Source organism: Gymnoscopelus microlampas (assembly GCF_963454915.1).
Source record: "Gymnoscopelus microlampas genome assembly, chromosome: 10".
Taxonomy (NCBI): Eukaryota; Metazoa; Chordata; class Actinopteri; order Myctophiformes; family Myctophidae; genus Gymnoscopelus; species Gymnoscopelus microlampas.
The window spans coordinates 35265977-35284801 of NC_139947.1; the positions used below are offsets into that span (position 1 = coordinate 35265977).

The 18825-nt window shown below is 40.2% G+C and overlaps 2 protein-coding genes across 2 annotated transcripts; one reads left to right on the plus strand and one right to left on the minus strand.

The window, feature by feature from the left end:
• Nucleotides 1-733: 733 nt before the first annotated feature.
• Nucleotides 734-10003, minus strand: idh3g (isocitrate dehydrogenase (NAD(+)) 3 non-catalytic subunit gamma). Its single transcript, XM_084068404.1, has 12 exons — nucleotides 9881-10003; nucleotides 9107-9151; nucleotides 8072-8169; nucleotides 7844-7959; nucleotides 7633-7693; nucleotides 7346-7478; nucleotides 5443-5576; nucleotides 4948-5050; nucleotides 4678-4824; nucleotides 4216-4310; nucleotides 2838-2898; nucleotides 734-1893 (listed from the first exon to the last, which is right to left on the minus strand). Exons 1-12 carry the CDS (start codon nucleotides 9962-9964, stop codon nucleotides 1792-1794), a joined length of 1179 nt encoding a protein of 392 aa, XP_083924530.1. The 5' UTR covers nucleotides 9965-10003; the 3' UTR covers nucleotides 734-1791.
• An 869-nt stretch (nucleotides 10004-10872) lies between these two features.
• On the plus strand, nucleotides 10873-18130 carry fam3a (FAM3 metabolism regulating signaling molecule A). Its single transcript, XM_084068405.1, has 10 exons — nucleotides 10873-11207; nucleotides 11720-11751; nucleotides 11855-11968; nucleotides 12082-12105; nucleotides 12225-12351; nucleotides 13092-13150; nucleotides 13256-13306; nucleotides 13415-13499; nucleotides 15034-15160; nucleotides 16988-18130. Exons 2-10 carry the CDS (start codon nucleotides 11739-11741, stop codon nucleotides 17087-17089), a joined length of 702 nt encoding a protein of 233 aa, XP_083924531.1. The 5' UTR covers nucleotides 10873-11207; nucleotides 11720-11738; the 3' UTR covers nucleotides 17090-18130.
• The last annotated feature ends 695 nt before the right edge of the window (nucleotides 18131-18825 follow it).

Here is an 18825-nt window from a genome sequence, read left to right on the forward strand (position 1 = left end):
AAGTCACCATACCCACGAATTGTATTTTTTTCTCCCCCATTTCCTAAAGTTTTTTTCTGCCCGACAGCAGAGATATGTTTGTATACTTCTTGACATTTAACTTAAAACTAAAATGTTATTCTCAGGCACACACACATTTTTTTTTTTTGCCCGACAGCAGAGATATGTTTGTATACTTCTTGACATTTAACTTAAAACTAAAATGTTATTCTCAGGCACACACACTTTTTTTTTTGTATTTTCGTCCTTCGCTTGCGAATATATGTATATATATATATATATACACACACACACACACACAGACACATATGCATATACAGTGTGTACATACAGTAAGCTGTATGTACACACTGCTGTATGTAAGCTGCAATTGTTGCTGCAATTGTTGCCACCTAGTGAGAAAAAGCTAAACAGCAACTCATCCATCACGTTTTAAATAAGGCATGGCATAGACTGTGAAAATGTCAAGGGATGATGGATCAACGATGCCAATTTTATTTATAGCCAAATAATCCCTATTCTCAAGAGAAGCGGGGAGTTCACAGATGTGTTGTAACGTTACTATTCTAAACAGGGGCAGGGAATGAAAACAAACACAAGTGGATCAGAGGGATAAAGAGTTCATAAAACCGTCTTTTACATCACCCAGTATTAGGTTTAGGGTACTCTACGCATCAAATCATTTATTTAGCTTGTGAAGGAACCCCCCCCCCCCCTTACACACACAAAGATATAAGATGAATAACCGCTTTATTGGTCATATTTATGTTATACATTTACTCAGATAAAACAGTTTTCATACACATTTAACAGTTCATAAGACCATCTTTTGCATCACCCAGTGTTAGGTTTAGTGTAGACTCAATCATTTATGTTGCCCCGGGTTGGAACTCTGAGGTCACCCTCCCCACACACCAGCAGATTATGAATAACTGCTTTATTGATCATATTTGTTATACATTTACTCTTACCTGTCTTTTCATATACACATTTAATAGCTCTTGCCAGACAAGGCATGTGCCTATCCCTATGATTTGGGCCACATTGAGGTAAAAACGAAAAAACATGTATGGCACAAACACTGTTTAGCTGTAACAGAAATCGTTAATCTCCCCTCAAATAAAGAAGTACCCACAGTAGGCTACATAACAGTTTTGTACGGTATATAGAAGATCTTATACACAGACATACAGTACAGCACAATATTTAATAATAACAGGATCACAGAGTTGTAAGGCGAAACTAAAGCTGTATATTTGGGTTGATGCAAAAGGTTGTAATAGACAGCAGTAAATTATAAGACTTGCATTCAATAGATGTACCACCAACGCTAAAGGCGAACACTGGCTGGTGGTTAGAGAAGGATATCATCTTTTGACTTTGCACAAAGAATGCAAACTACGCATGTCGTTTCTTCAAGGCAATGTCATAACCCATTTGTTTGGTGTACTTTGTGTGTGCCGGTGAAACGGGCCGTTCTTGTTCATATTTCAGTACCACTGTCTAAGAACAATTTTACATCTTTATTAGCCTCAGGCACTCATTTTTCAAGTCATCAGCTGTGCCCTAAAGCCTAAACTAAACAGAAGTTACCACAGGAATTGTAGGAAATATAATTGTGATACAGAGATCACAGGAGACAAGTAAAGCATAAAGAGAAGGACAAATGGAAGTTTTGTACAGTGGACCCGCTTGTGGTGTTAAGAATTCGATATAGACAGACATGACATGCATGGACACACAGGTGATAAGTCTGTGTGTTGTCCTCCATGGTATGGTGTTGCAGAGGCTTTAGAACTCAGCAGTGTGCTGTCCCTTACTCTGTATCATCCTCATGATGGAGTGGACCACCTCTGATGTGGTACCCTGCCCCCCGATGTCTGCCGTGTGCAACTGCAACACAAGAAAGAATTAGCCGTTTCTTATTACTAATCACTTTGTAAGTAATTTGTTGATTTCTGAAGAGCATGTGTTGAGCGATTTATGTGACGTTTGTTTTGTTGGCCACATGAAATCAATTCCTTTTGGAGGACTCATAAAAGGTTTATCTAATTCCTTTTAACATTTCTTTAATGGTAACAAGATCTGCCAATGTGGCCTTTCTGCTGCTTTGGATGACAAGCGCAACAGATTGGCCAGGGGTTTCATTGAGCTCAGGGAATGTAATTCACACTACACCACATAGGATGAAGCTGTACCGCGTGGTAGATTCTTTTTAACCCATTAAGACCTGGAACTGTGTCATTTTTAGATTTGAGCTAAAAAGCATTATTTTACACTTTGGGCTATTCAAAAATAGCAGATATACAAGCTCATAGCGCGGCACCGAGTGCCGCGCTACGAGCTTGTAGATCTGCTATTTTTGAAAATGTGTGAAAATGTGTGCAAATCTTTGAATATATATATATTTTTAAAGCGAACATTTTTAACTCAAATCTTTGCTTCTGGGGGTCCCTGGAACAAGATATTTTGATGGGGGTCCGCGGCCAAATACATATCATTTTGGGGGTCCTTGACGTGAAAAGGATTGAGCACCACTGATATAGAAACATACGTTTTTCAGAAAACTGTTGAGATTTAGGAGACATGTAGAATCGGCTTCAGGTCTCAATGGGTTAAATAAAAAACAAATTGTGTTAGTATGTCAGTAACGGGAGACAATTTCAGTAAGAGGAGACTATAATGTTTTGTGTGAGGGTTCTGGAGGAAACCTGCCAGACCTGCCATCCTCCTAGGGCCTCTGGGTCTGTTTCAGAACAACAATGCCCTCTGACAAGCAGGCTGGTGAGGGGAGGGGAGGAGGCTGAGCGATGCCATCTGAGGCTAACTTAACTTACCCTGGTTTCATTCATGGTGGTGAGGATGGCATTTCGGATCAGACTGGCATATTCATAAAGCCTGGAGACGGAAAGAGAGAGGAAGGAATAAATAATTCTGTAACAGTAGGAGTATCACATAGCTTCACATTCACTGATATTTAAATAAAACACTGTCACGCAAAAATGAAGAATGATGTTATCACATGCAGGACTTCCACTTCCTCCAGACAGAGGAGGCACAGCGGCACTGCTGAATTCCCGAGTGATTTCACTGACGTCAGAAAATATTAAGACATTTTTATTTAAGGGGGGGGGGGGGGGGGGGATTCAAACTCAGATGACCTTAAGAACCCCCAGGGAGAATCTATTTCGGTCACATTAAAAGCCTTATTTAATGTGCGTTAGGCTATAATTTAACCTACCCTTTCTGTAGCACAATTTCTCAGCATTTTTAAGCCATTTTTAACTTTCTTATAGATTGATTACCAGTCACACATGATCAGTCTGGTAATCAAAAGGTCACGTTTGCCAGCCCCCGGTCTATCTTGTCAAAGTGTCCCTGAGCAAGACACTTAACCCCTAACTGCTCCTCCTGAGTAACCATCTGAGCAGCAATCAGGTGGGTGAAGCTGAAACTGGTCTACAAAATACGTTTTTTTTTAATGCAAAGGACTTTGTTTTTCTTGTTAGCTTCAGTTTAATCTAGGTTTCCTTATCTCTTGAATGTGAAGCACTTTGAGCTGCATGTTTCGTGTGAAAGGTGCTATACAAATAAAGTTTTTAATATTATTATTAGTGATTTCACAAATGTGAGCAGGTGGTTGCTTGTCATGGTCTGCCAATGATTTGGTTGGTTATGCCTGCCCTTCTTAGGTTCACAGTGACTTTCATTAAAACAGCACATTTTAATTTGGGGAAAACCAGAAAAGGATATTGTTTTTTTGTTTTGGAAAATGTTGGAAGTAAGCCACACTGCAAGTCACAATACTACCATTCATTCTCTAGCCACTGTGGCAGCTACCACACTGTTCAGCAAAACTGTTTTCAAATGTATATATGATATTTTCAGTCTTTTCTACTATTAATACTTTATTACACATAATGTGATTTGTCCATATTTGGCTATCAAACATTGTTGAGTTTTTCGATCAGTTACTTATTGTTACTATGCTGTTCAATTGCATTGCAATTTGTCTGTATTCCTATTATAATACCAAATTAATTGCTGCTATCGTAACTCTGCCATGTACTCTCAGTGGCATCTAGCCACCATGCCTAGATGTCTTCAGGAGGAAACCATGGATAGTGGGTATAGGTACAGACACACATACATACATACATATGAACTACAATAATATAAAAGGTATGATATTCTCTAGGTGGATGATTAACTTACTTGAGGTGGTCCAGCATCATGCAGCTCGCCAGCAGCATGGCAGTGGGATTAGCAATGTTCCTGTTTGCAATACTCCTCCCAGTGTTCCTTGTAGCCTGAGACATCAAGAAGAAAGTTAATTAATGATGTATAATCATAATGAATTATTATATAACATTATAAAATGCACTACTTTTCTGGCATTTAATATAAGATTTGGTTATTTGAATATTACATACAGCATTTCCAAATGGCTTTTATATCTCAATCATTATTTTGTACAGATCGAAGTTCTCAGTTTTGGCTATTTTCTGAGTATTCCCTTAAATTAGCCATTTACAAAAATATTGCTGAGGGAAATTAGTTGCCGTGCAGGTACCTAATTACAATACAAGTATAAACTAAATACTAATTGGCAACCCCTTACTACTGCACGCATCCCCAATTAAAATACAAGTATATAAACTAATGGCAACCGCTTACCGTTTCAAAGACAGCATAGTTGAGTCCGTAGTTGGCCCCCGGCACCAACCCAGGCCCTCCCACTAAGCCGGCACACACATTGCTGACCACGTTCCCATATAGATTGGGCATCACCATGACATCAAACTGCTCTGGTTTGGACACCAGCTAGAGATACCATCACAAAATGAAAGGGAGGTAGTAAAAGATGAAAGTTGTTTAATTGAAACATGCTTCATAGATGTAAGAAATGTCAAAACTATTGGCATGTCATTCAAAAGGGTTAGTCACCTGCATGGTGGTGTTGTCCACTATCATGGCGTCAAAGGTTATGTCTGGGTAACCAGAAGCCACCTCCTTGCAGCACTGCAGAAACAAACCATCGCCAAGCTTCCTAATGGGAGAAAACAAGCCGTGTCAACACTTGAAACAGCCAAGATAGTATGTTTTTTTGTTTTTGTTCAAGGTTTTTTTTTTTTTTTATATTTTCACATACAGGTCAATAACAAAAGGCATACAAAAACAGTGAATGTATGTTACCCCTCCCACCCCCCCAAAGTTCCCGCTCCGAAAGAGCCACAACCCTGGTATCTTATTGTACCATTAACACAAAGGACAATACAAACAAGTAAAAAAATAAATAAATACAAAAAAATACAAAAAAATAAAGTATACACAGTAGGATATATATATGATTAAAGAAGGATTTAAATTGAATTCAAGATAGTATTTTTGACTTGAGTTTATTAGTCAGCGATCATGTTGTCACATCACAGATTGACTCACATGATGTTGGCCTTGTGGACAGCAGTGACCCTTTTGCGACCCTTTTCCCTGGCCAATCGGAAGGCGTAGTCAGCAATCCTGAGGGAGTTAGTCCGGGTGATGATCTTGAGACACTCCACTACCCCTGGCACACTCTACAGTGGGACAGCAAGACAGGAGAAAAGGTAAAACGCTGTTGTGCTCAGACAACTGTGGCATACTGAATGTGCAGGGTTTTTTTAAGTCTGAAAATTAGAATATGGCATTGTTCAGTGTCCACACACTTTAGAATGTGCACTGGGAGGGAAAGTGATGGGCATCCTCTGGTAGTAGGGTTCCCACCAGATTTTTTTATATGTCATTTAATTATGTAGTTTATTTGTAAACAATGTTTTTTTTTGTTTATACTTTTACAAAAATGTTCAATGCTGTACATACAATATGTCCCCAAAAGCCTAGGATGCCAATGACTGCAGTGCTGGTTTGGATTTGTAATAATAATTTAAAAAAAGGTTAGTGCTAAACCAGAACTTGCTACAGAGTACAGACACTACTTTCTGTAAATAAATAAAAAACACAGGAGGGAAAAATGAATGAAGAGCCTTCTCCGGTGGGAATGCAACCACTAGAGGGAGTGGGTTTTCACTGTTTTATTTGGGCTTTTTACATTTTGTTTGTTTATTATTTTTTTTGCCTGGCCAATTGTTTTTAATAAAACAAACTAAATATAAAAAGCCCAAATAGTGATCAAGATCAAAAGTGCAATGTGAAGCTTGGTCCATTATTTTACTTTTGTCTTTTTGGTTACAGATGCACCATATACTTTGCACTTTGCTTATAGTATGCATAATAAAATTGTCTTAAAATTACCAATGGTATGTGAATTAGGTCAAGTGAGAACAGGCCAATGCTCCGTCATACTTTGTTGCCTGCCGGTGTCACACACAGAAAATAGTTCACAATGGCCCCTTTTCCAACAAAAAAAACATTGGTTCTAGAACTGGTTCCGTTCTAGATTCTTGGAACCTTAAGTGCTTTCAGCGAACCAGGTTGCGTTTCCACCAGTTTTAGGCGACATAGCTGAATGGTTAGAGAGCCCGCCTGTGGAGCAGGAGTCCCCAATTACTGATAAATGATGATGATTTTTCGCTTGCTTTTGCCATTGTTTGTATCGCATCTGCATCTTCCAACCTGTAGGATAGTGACACGCCCACTGGTTCCCAGTTCAGGGCAAGAAAAAACAAGTATTTTTTGGTTCCAGTTCCGAAACAACTTTTAGGGTTCCGAGAACCAATTAATTTTCAGTGGAAACACTCTGAATTGGTTCAAAATTAGGCGGAAAAAAATGTGTTGTGAGCTTGTAGATCTGCTATTTCAGGTGCACCACAACTGTGTGCAACTAAGTATAAATCCGGCTACAGAGAGACATGGAGGCCCCTTTTTCACCAGGGTTGAACTGGTTCCTAATTTTGAACTAGTTCAGAGTGTTTCCACTGCAAATGAGCTGGTTCTCAGAACCCTTCAAGTTGGTTCAGAACTGGAACCAAAAAATACTTGTTTTTTTCTTGCCCTGAACTGGGAACCAAAGTGGGCGTGTCGTGTCACTATCCTACAGGTTGGAAGATGCAGATGTGATATACATTGGCAAAAGCAAGCGAAAAATCATCATTAAAAAAAGAAAAGGGAAACTGCCATTGACAATTGAATTCCCCCGATGAAATGGACACTTTGACCAGTCATATTCAACACATTGCTAGCCAAGCCTGGAATCGAACCTGGGGCTCTCAAACCATTCAGTTGAATCTAGAACGTAACCAGTTCTAGAACCAAAATTATTTTGGTGGAAAAGGAGCCGGAGTGGAAGATATGATCATAGAAGAAACTTGAAAATGTGCTTCTGAAATCAGTTGCGGGCATGTCTGACCTCATGCTCCAGGCTGCTGTATTCTCCCTCTGTGTTCTCCCTGATGATCATGATGTCAATGTTCTTGTGGCGAGTCTGTACGCCAGGGAGGGACTGGCAGTGCATCACATTGGCAAACAAGTCTAGACTGGTGCTGTGAACCGATGTACACACAAACACATGCAATGTAGAGAAAGAGGATGAGACGAGAAGAGGGGAATAAAAATAGATTAGAGTCAGCTGACAGCACTAGAGGCCAAATCACAGGGTAGGCTTTCACAACAAAAGAACCTTTTCAAAATACTTACCGAAGGAGATTATTCCTGGATTTCACAGAAGGTGGCGCCCTGTGGTTTGTCTCTATATTTCCTGCCAAAAGAGGTGATCAGCGATGGTAAATGTATAAGACAAAAAAAATATTTCAATTACAACTAACATAAAATCTTCTCTTCTCCTTATTTCCATATTTCACACGCAACAACAAAAAAACAGAACAAAAACATCTTTCCCTTTTCTCACCTTTGAGGGCAACGCCATTACGGCGGATGGCAGTGATGGCATCATTGATATCATCCTCAGTGGTCAAAGAAGAGTTGACATGCACCACCTCAAAGTCCACCGGCACACAGCTGAATCTACAGCGTGATGGAATGTCACAGGATTAGGCCAATTCAAACCCAAACCACCTGAGAGTAATTTACAGAAGCTGAATGCCATTTGTGTAACATGTTAACAAACTTGACCAACCGGAAGACTTCCCTGACATGATTAAGCAGCTCTGGACCAATTCCATCTCCAGGTATGAGTGTGACTGTGTGTCTGCCTCCATACTTTGCCGGAGTTGGCTGAAAATTGACATGAGACAAATTAACTGTAATCAGCTGAAACTTCTGCCATTGTGGATATTTTTGGGGTACAATGGTAATTTCATCCTATATTAAAAGGCTGATGAGATTTTGTAATCTGTTTGGTGCAGACTATTGAGACTAATGAGTTACGTTAGTGTGGCTACTTACAATGTGTTCACTCTGTTCGTTGAAGATGGACAGTAGAACAAGCCAGAAGAAAAACAGTTTAGTATGTTAGAACGAAGTGTACCAGAAATCCAAAAGCTTGCAAACTCCTCCCACAGAGGATGGAATCATGGAAAATAGAGGTTAAAACAAATGCCAACCCAATGTACAGTATAAACATAAAGAACAGAAATAAACACCCCTATAGGAAAGTTGTTGGGCCAAACAGGTCATCAATGATTGATGTGGCAGAAGCCGCCAAACTGATGGCACCAGTTCTGTCACAGAAATGATTGATAAAGGTGCTGTTACATTGCAATGCTGCCTGCAGTAGGTTAAGCTTCTGCAGCTGCTATAATAGATAGATTTAGATAGCTTTATTGTCATTCAACATAATTGAACGAAATGTCGTTCCACTGGCTTACTATATAATCTATAACTACTCCTCGTTAAAAGAATACTAAAATGCTACAATGCAAAAATCAGTCAGTTTATAATGAGACTTATGTCCTCAGCAGCAAAGGTTAGGGGATATTGCACTTATAGGGGACTATGAATGCGATGCCAGATAGCATAACATCTAAGTTGCTTGCGGCTACTTCTGCAGGTAGCATTGAGATACCTGGCCCCATTTGGAACCTCTTCGAGGAAGAGGTTCCGATTGGAGCTATGAGATACCAAGATGCAACCCCAGTGAGTAACCTTTATGAAAGGGACAAAGTCACATCTATTTCAGTAACAAGCTTGGTCAGCAAATATTTCAACTCACAGCGCTTGACCACTTCTCTCTTGTTGTGAAAGTTGTTCCAAATACCTGAAATACAGTAACGTTATCAAAATGGACAGAAACCCAGTGGTGGAAAAAGTACTCAAATGTTTTATTAAGTAAAAGTATCAAAACTGCAATGTAGAAATACTCTGTTACAAGTAATGTCCGTACAAAAGTATTGGTAACTATCAAAATGTACTTAAAGTACCAAAAGTAGAAAGTACTCATTATGCAGAATGTCCCATTTCACAGTTTTCAAATGTATAAAAAATATTTTGAAAATAGCAGATCTAGAAGCTCACAGCACCACGCATTGTGAGCTTGTAGATCTGCTATTTTCAAATGGCCGGAATGTATATAGGGCTGAAGTGGTTAATGTATGTTTTGTAATAATAATCAAAATCTACAAAGTAACTTAAGTTTTCAAATAATTGTACTGGAGTAAATGTACAATATTTGCTTCTGAAATGTAGTGGAGTAGAAGTAAAAGTACTGAAAATGGGGAATACTACAGTAAAGTAAAAATACCACAAAATTGAGTAAATGTACTTAGTTACTTTACACCACTGAGTAACGTGATCAAAATGGACAGAAACCTAGATATCACACTATAGATATGTGATGGTGAGAGATGCTTATAGCTTGCTGCTCAGTGCATAACCAACCAAATGACCTTGTGTTGCGAGAGGAAAAACCCTTTGAGTTTTAACCTGGAACCTCGATATAACAAAAAAAATACATGATATAATGCGTGATAAAACCGTCTCCTCTTACTTTGACAGTATTTCCCACTAGTCGTCCACTCCAGAGTGGTTTAATTATCTTGGCCATCGAGGGTGCAACACTGGAAGCTGCCATCTTGATTTGAGATTTGTTGTGTATGGCACAGCGCAGCGTGCACGTCAGATATTACGTGCTAGTGACACACAGGAAGGAAACTGAACAGAAAGGGTACAGAAAGGGAGGAAACTGAACAGTAAACTGAACTGTGTTTACTTACTGTACATATTTTTCTTTTTGAGTATACTCGTTTGTATGATGTTTTTGCATAGTATTGTATATTATTGTTTGTCATTAAATGTTTCGACGAATTGAATACGCCACGGTGGAAACAATAGTGCTTTCTTGGGTTTAATCTTTTGAGCATAGTTTGTGTTTTTTTGTGTGCAAAAAAAAAAGTCTTCAATCAAAAATCAACCAAAGGTGTTCATCTACATCTATAATTTGTGTATTGCTTTATTGTGCTAAGACAAAGGACACGAGATTGCTTTTGATTCTCAAATGCAAACCAGTGAAATGAAATGAAATAAAATAGATCCTGACGGTTGTATCCAGTACGGTCTCTATTTACCGTTCAGTGCTCACATCCGGTCTAGAGCCCGCCTATGCACGCACGCACACACACACACACACACACACACACACACACACACACACACACACACACACACACACACACACACACACACACACACACACACACACACACACACACACACACACACACACACACACACACACACACACACACACACACACACACACACACACACCATTTCCTTATCCCCTCTAGACCGTAGACCGGATCTGCAAACCGCTAAGCGAATGGCTCCCCTCGTCCAAGCTCGCGTGGCCAAAAAGAACAGATCTACAAGCTAACAACGCGGCGCGATGCAACGCGTTGTTAGCTTGTAGATCTGTTCTTTTTGGCCACGCGACACGCCCTGTGACGTCACGTCACTCACGCTGAATCCAACCCACCCATAACGCTAAACCGGAAGATTTACAGAAAAAAAGAAAAGGAAAAAAAAAGACACACCAGCCGACATAATGCGTCCAAGCGTGACAGAACTGGAATGATATGATAACACAATACATATATGGTCGACTAAAAGCGCCGATTCGCGTTTTCGGGAGCACATTGGGAAAGGGAAAGTAATTTCGCACGAAAAAACAACAACAACCAACAACGTCTCGATGAGGAAACAGCGCAAGAAGAAATAAAGTCCCTCCATGGTGACAAGAGCAACAGCTCTTTAATACCGTTTCATTAGAGAGTCAATTAAGACAATAATCATTCTCTCTTTCATTGAAACAGCAGGTAGGTTCTCTGGCTCACCTTATTGCTGTGGATTGTTAAAGTGGATGTAATACACATGTTGAGCAATAGTCTCGGTGCTTTTAGTTTACGCGTTATATGCTGCGTTCACACTGGCAAATTCAAAGATTCAGTCTGGACCATTCTTTTTCAATGGAAACTGCAGCGACATGAAGATGCAAATACATCCAACGTTTGTAGCTGCTACAAAAGCAACAACAGCTACAAATGAGTTGAGCTGGTTTCAACTAAGGATGCAAAGCTACAAACTACAAATAATGCTGTGTATCTTTGTATCTTTTGTATCTGCCAGTGTGCAGTCTATGGTGTGAACGCAGCATTATGCAACGTTCATTGCATCCCACTTCAGTATAGCGTCATCTCTGCCGAGCCATCTTGATTGACCAGTTTGTACATTTTCAACGGTTATACAGGATACATATCCTTTATTCCTGGGTTATTATAGCATTGCACTTAACCAGTTAACCAACCACTTAACCTCTCACCCTGTACAGGACCGCGACTCCGTGAAACATGAGAATAACAGGTTGGCTGAAATTTCAGTACGTTTATTTCATTTGAGAACTTCTGTGCTTTTCTGCTCGTGCTCATTTCATTTGTACTTTCTGTCATGGTGTATGTGCCTCCAGGAGCTTTGCGTGTTGTAGCTGTGCTGCTGCTGTTGGGACTCACCTGGTGGCTGGTTAGCACCGTGCTGGGTGGGGACAGTAGTGGCCCAACATCCTTGCGTAATCTCTTCACAGGTAGGACAACATGTGGAGCTAGCTATTATGTTTAACTGGGATTCAACACAATTTATCTTTCTGCAATTGCCATTGATCCCGTTTGTACTAAAAGTCTTTGTTTAAATGTGTAGGTAAAATTGAAGAACCAACACCTGGTGAGTAGAAGAACTATTCTGACCACAGTATAATAACCACACGCAAACATTGTCTTGAGTCGGTAGCATCTCTTCCTCGTCATCACTAACTTGTGTAATGTGTACTATGTGTCCTTTAGCGGAGCCTCATCCCCATAGGTATAAGTGTGGCCTTTCGGCTGCCTGTCCCCAAAAACACTTGGCTTTCCGCCTAGTGTCTGGTGCTGCCAATGTCATCGGCCCCAAAATCTGCCTCGAGGACAAGATGTGAGAATCACTGCACCTTTACTCTCCTTACTTCTTTGTCTGTTTCTTTCCCACTGTCGTTTTTGTTGTCGATCACACCACTTTTTCTTTCTCTGTGCTGTCATCCCAACCGGGCCTCAAGTCTGTCTGAGGAGCTCAATGCAAGTATTCTCTGTCTGGCTGCTCCTCTTTTGTTGGTAGTCTTGTTGTGTGGATCTTTCTGTTTTGGCTGTTCACGTGACAGTCTTTGTCTGTATCAGTGGCAGATTAACCTTTCCCGATGTCTCCTCCTAAGGCAGAGAACTGAGCTCTTGCACCTGATTTATACTCTGCCATGACAGTGTTGCTCGACGTCAAAGATAAATTATTTTTAGCTAACAACACAACTTAGCGTGAAAACAAGTTATCTTCAGCATGCGACAAAGTACAGATCAGTTTTTACAGTTCCTCAGTCAAAGGCAAAGCTTCAATCGATCAGTACGTTGGTAAGGCATATATGGAGATCCAGTTGTCCAGAACCGCTGCTCCGACCGCTATGCCCATATATGGGGCAGGTCAACTTCAAATTCGGCATACGTATTGCACTTTTACCTTAGCGCTAGGTATACTCATGGTTGCTTGTTTTTGCAGAAAATGCACTTAAGACTTCTGGTGATTAGTAGTTTTCGTTCCCTACCTATGTTGAATGCACTTATTGTAAGTCGCTTTGGATAAAAGCGTCTGCTAAATGACTGTAATGTAATGTATGTTCTGTCTTACAGGCTGGTGAGCAGTGTAAGGAACAATGTTGGCAGAGGACTAAACATAGCTTTAGTAAATGGTAAGAATGTCAGCCTCCAGTCTTTATAATGGAATCTATTATGTGGTTTTGTGCATTTTTATTGTGTGCCTGCTCTAACATCTAGTGGATGTTTGTGGTTTGCAGGGGTGACAGGAGAGCTATTGGACACCAAGTCATTTGACATGTGGGAGGGAGGTAATTAAAACAATGAGCTTAACATAAGCATGTTGCACAAACATGTGGTGACTTGAACATAAGAGTCCATAAATCTGAGTACTTTGCTCATATGCTTTTCATTCCCAGATGTTTCAGACCTGTTGAAGTATCTCCGGCCTCTCCATGAGGGAACACTTGTGTTCGTGGCTTCCTTTGATGATCCAGCTACAAAGTAAGAGTGTGTGATGTGTTCTCTCCTGCACCTCTCTCTCCACCCTCCCTCTCCTCTACAGACACACATGGAAACCATTCTTACATAGCATTGCTGTGTTATCTGCATTTTTAAGCTACAGTGGTGTGTCTTCATCGGTGTATTTTAATTATTTTTGTTTTGTCGAATTATTCCTTGACACCGGTAACACTTACAGCAGGTGCTCATTGACAGTTTATCAAAAGCATAGTTATTTTTTTAATCAATAGTTTCTTATGGACAGCACTTGAAATTATTGAGTCAGGAGGTGTTAATTGCATGCCTGAAATCTTGTATAAGTCTGTCATCTGCAATCAGATTTCAAACTCTTCAACCAACATATATAGTACTATTCAAATTACCATACATAAAATACCCACTGAGGTATAACATTGGTTTGTACAGCTAACTGGTCAAGCCAAAAAATTGTCAGTCACCTTTATCAGTTTTTGTCTTTATCTCCTAAATATACATTTTACGAGGGCCTTTTTAGTTAGATAGTTTATTTGAAATGTAAATAACACAAATTATATTTGCTTCCTATCCTAACTATCCCTTATGCCCTTTCTGCGGTTGGAGCATTTTTATTTATTTTTGCGGTGTGGCATCTGAGGGGCGCGCCTTTCAGAAGAGAATCTGTGTGTGTGTGTGTCCACAACTAATCAAGCAAACCAATCCATTGGGCCGATAATCAGCCTTGTGCACACTGCCAGTAGGCGAAGGGAGTAAATGCCTGAATAGTTTTCACATATTGCAAATATTGTTTTGTGTGAATATTCCTAGACATTTTTTAAATCATAATCTCAGACTCTGTCGCATAGAAGGACAATTGGCCGGTAATGGACTACAAAGATTGGACTACAACGATAGGACCTATGACCCGAAGATGGGACCTGTAACATGAAGATAGGGCCTATTCCCTATCTTCCCATATATAGGCATATATGGAGATCCAGTTGTCTAGAACCGCTGCTCCGACCGCTATGCCCATATATGGGGCCGGTCAACTTCAAATTCGGCATACGTATTGCTGAGGACCTGAGGGAGTGTTGCACCGAGTGGGAAGTCGGTCGGATCAGCGGATCTCCCCAAAATATCTACGGAACCACAAATCCCCTTATATGGAGTACCCTGATGTCATCAATATGATTTTATAGTGCTACTGTCATATACTGGCCTGGACTCCATATTTGGGCATGACTGATCCAGAATTTCATCCATATAAGGGCATAAAAGGACACAGACAGACAGACAGATACAGAAATCTCTATCTATGGGCATTAAAGGGACACAGACAGACAGGTACAACGAGTATTGCGTAACCGGGTGGGGCGTGCATTTACAATTTACATCGTTTCCGAGTAGTCCGGTGCCCGGTCTAGTTATTATTCATTTTTTCAAACGAACTGCATATAATACTGTGAATATAAGGAATGTAAACAATTAAGCCAAAGTGTGGCTCTTTGCAGTTTATCTTAATGTTCAACCACTTGTCTTCTCCTCTTTTCAATGGCAGACTGAACGATGAGGCTCGCCGACTGTTTGAAGAGCTCGGCAGCACAGCAGTGAAGGAGCTTGCCTTTAGAGACAGCTGGGTGTTTGTAGGAGCCAAGGGCATTGAGAATAAAAGTCCCTTTGAGCAGGTAATGTGCTAATGTTCTGTCAGAAATGTCTGACAGAAAGATATTTATTTTTGGTAGTTGTGTTCACACATGTAGAGCTGTGGTCCTGACCCTAGAGTCTTGGACAAGAGGGCACCATTCCTGTTGCTTAGTCTGTTGACCACATAGGATATTCTGGCTACATGTGGACCCATGTATTTGGTCGCTGAATTTGAATTCGCTACGTTTGCAGTAATGTTAATGTGTTGTATAGGTCTCATTCTCTCTCTCTCTCCAGTTACAATAATGTTATCCCTCCCACTTGTATTGTAGACTAATTAATGTTGACTACTCTTCTCTCTCGCTGTGAATCTTGTTAAAGTATAGAAATGTTTTAGGCTACACTGGCCACCCATCAATGATAATGGCTAGCAAGTTAACACTAACAGACATTAGTGATTGCAGGTTTGTAACATTGGCAGATTACTGCATGCATGGCCGTAGAAGAGTAGTTTTCTTGTAGCATTAGCTTAGGTCACTCGATATCTGGATCGACCTGTTTTTGTGCACCTTCTTCAAATGTCGATTGAAGTTTGAAGTAGTTGCAATTCCATTCGTGATTCTAGCACTGCATGCCTTGCATACTGCGATTCCTGTATGGTTTCATACTTGCATTCCACCTTGTTATCTTTAACTGATCAATATACTGTAATTGATGGGTTAGGACATTTTCTGACATTTTCTTCCGCATGGCTTCCAGCCGCCACGGCCCTCCTGGAGTGAACGCACGTGTGTGTACGTACTATAACACGTGAAGCCCAGGCTCTGTCACTGATGGCCGGGATTTTTGACAAATAACATTAATAGTTGATGGGACACTTTTTACATATTTTAACATTTGGGCTTTCTGTAAAGTATTAAAGGGATCGTTCACCCAAAGATTACTTATTTTCTATCAATTACACACCCCATGAAGCCTTGAATTCGTGGAGATTTTTTAGTTTTTGTCGCATTCCTGAGCTAATAATTTGATGACCGGCGGGAAGATACTAATGTCTCCGGTAGGAGACTCAAAGTTGACACTTTGTGTCTCCTACCGGAGCCACCGCCGGTAGGAGACACATGTCATGGTTTTAATTTAGTGATTTGCATTACGTTTCGTTTTTGTAAGACCTTGACTGTATGGCTGTTTGTTTTCACTACTCCCTCTGCCTTGAACATGTTGAGGATAGGCAAAAATCCAGATCTACATACAGTATATACATAGTATAATCCAGCTGGTATAGTATGTACAGTGCTGTGAGTTAATTTGTACATATTTACTATTTAACATGTATTAAGTGTTTAGAAACGGATCAATGAATTCCCTTTACAGGGTATTTAAACTTTTCTTCATTTTGCTGGGACACACACACCCTAGAACCCCCTTAAGGACCCCTGGGGGTCCCCGGAGACCACTTTGAGAACCATTACCATCGATGATAGTAAGAACCTTATCCTACTATAATTCTAGTAACCTCTGTCTGTAGTGGTGAGTAGGTGAGTACGTGAAGCTACCCGGTTCTCCTCAGTGGCTGGAGCAATTGCTCTAATTTTGCACACAGCCATTGACCATTACCATCTGAACTTAACTGTGAAGCCCGTTTTTCAATTTCATCAAATCTCAGCTTCTTATTAGCGTTTTTGTGTCAAACACTGTCGCCATGGTTACGGGGCTGCCCAGCTATGGGACGAACTGCCTCCCGGGTTGCCAGATCATGTGCGCATATCCCCCCACGGATGCGTCGACCCGGTATGGTCTAGTTGAATTAATTCTGCTACCTCCCTCCACATGTTAACTGAGTTTCCTTGCATGTCTGTGCCCTTTAGCGTATGAAGAACACTAAGACTAACAACAAGTATGAAGGCTGGCCGGAGTCTCTGGAGATGGACGGCTGCATTCCGCTGCGGGCACCCCTTGACAATTTGTAAGGGAGTACTTCCGGAACTCCTATATGATGGAACACATACCGTGCCTTTAGCAGTGCTGCAATGACTTACCACCGCGGGTCATGATTACGGTTTCTAAGCCAAGGAACTTTTGGATGGTTGAGACCGCCATTTATTACTATAGCATCTTCTCCTGTCTTGTTTGTTCAGACAGGGGCATAAGTGGACTGCAAAGGTGGATAGACGTGGGACTCATTCATTGAGAAAAATATGCTGGATTTTGTGTGCAAAGTGTGTCACGCAGTACCTGGTGAAGTTATGAGATGATAGTGAAACTGGTATGTAACACACGACTATGTAAGGTAAAGGGAAACTTCAGAGAGCCAAAGGTGTGATGACCAAAACGTAACGCCTGATTTATTCTTAGTTGCGCAAGGGTGTCACGCACTGAAAATAGCATTGTGAGCTTGTAGATCTGCTATTTTTGGTGCTTGACTTTTCGCGAAACTTAAGTATAAACCAGTTATAAGTGAAACCAGAGAATGAACATACAGTAGGTCTTCCAAAGCCCATGCAGGATGGTCTTTTCTAGTGTATGAGTCACCTTTTGCTTGAACAAAGGGGATATGAAAAATGTAACTTTTTAATTTGGTGTTCAATGTTAACCCATTAAGACCTGGAAAGCCCAAACGTTCTTATACCCTTCAACCCGGGAATGCATCTGTGTAAATCTTTTTGTCAAGGACCCCCAAATTGATATATATTTGGCCGTGGACCCCCATCTCACAAATGCATAAATTATTCTACATTTTCGAAACGTTGGTATTTTTCCAAATGTGTTAAAAATAGCAGATGTATAAGCTCACTGCACACTGTGAGCTTGTATATCTGCTATTTTTTTAATAGCCAACGTATACATTTTTTCAATAAAGAATTCTAGTTTTTCAGAAACATTTGGTTTTGCCTCAGGTCTAAATGGGTTCAGCAGGCAAGAGAAAGAAAAAACATGTTTCTCTACTGAGGGATGGGGTAAATCTTTTCCTACGCAGTGGGAAGACTACATGAGGTACTGTAGACAAACAACCACCTACTGTCCTAAAGCAGCTGCTCTAACAAAGACATTGTCCAGTGGGCAAAGTCATATTTCATAGCATTAATATAATATCCTGTGATTTAGTATATATTTCATATATGCTGTTATGTATGATGTAGCTATAAACTACCATCCACTTCTGACAACTTTCTGCACAGCAGTTAGTACTGCTTGCTCAATGTTTACAGAATATTTGGCAGAATCTGATGCAGGAAATACTAGATTCAAGAAACTACTTATTTACATGCATCAATACTCATTGAACACAGCACTATTGATAATTTGTAGGGCGTGTCGGCGATGCTGTGAATTTTGTCTCAGGCCTAAAATAATTAATTTTTAAGTGTGTGCTTATTTACAAAATGCAACCTGTTAAGTCTTGTATTTTGATTATGTGGTATTTCTTACCCAGTTGAATGTATCTCTCACAATTTTCAATCCTAACATGGAACTGTTGAAGGTTTAATTTGGCTACCTTGGTCTATTTGTTGCCATGAACGTATAGCTTTGTGTTAAAATATTATCAGCAAAGTACCTGAAAGAATGTTTTGTATTGTGGAATCGATGCTGATCCATTAAATTAGTTTTAGCAAAATGTTTATAAAACTAGTTATTAGGTGCGTTTATTCTTTAGGATCCCTGGCTAATAAGCCAAATATGCCTTAATAATACATTCGAATTGCCC

Coding starts and splice junctions, on each gene's coding strand:
- idh3g (XM_084068404.1), bottom strand. CDS start 9,964: ATGGCAGCTTCCAGTGTTGCACCCTCGATGGCCAAGATAATTAAACCA. Junction 5,577..7,345: donor ACAGCAGCCTGGAGCATGAG/GTCAGACATGCC, acceptor GTCCCACTGTAG/AGTGTGCCAGGGGTAGTGGA. Junction 5,051..5,442: donor GTCCACAAGGCCAACATCAT/GTGAGTCAATCT, acceptor TTCTCCCATTAG/GAAGCTTGGCGATGGTTTGT.
- fam3a (XM_084068405.1), top strand. Junction 13,151..13,255: donor AAACATAGCTTTAGTAAATG/GTAAGAATGTCA, acceptor TGTGGTTTGCAG/GGGTGACAGGAGAGCTATTG. Junction 15,161..16,987: donor ATAAAAGTCCCTTTGAGCAG/GTAATGTGCTAA, acceptor TGTGCCCTTTAG/CGTATGAAGAACACTAAGAC.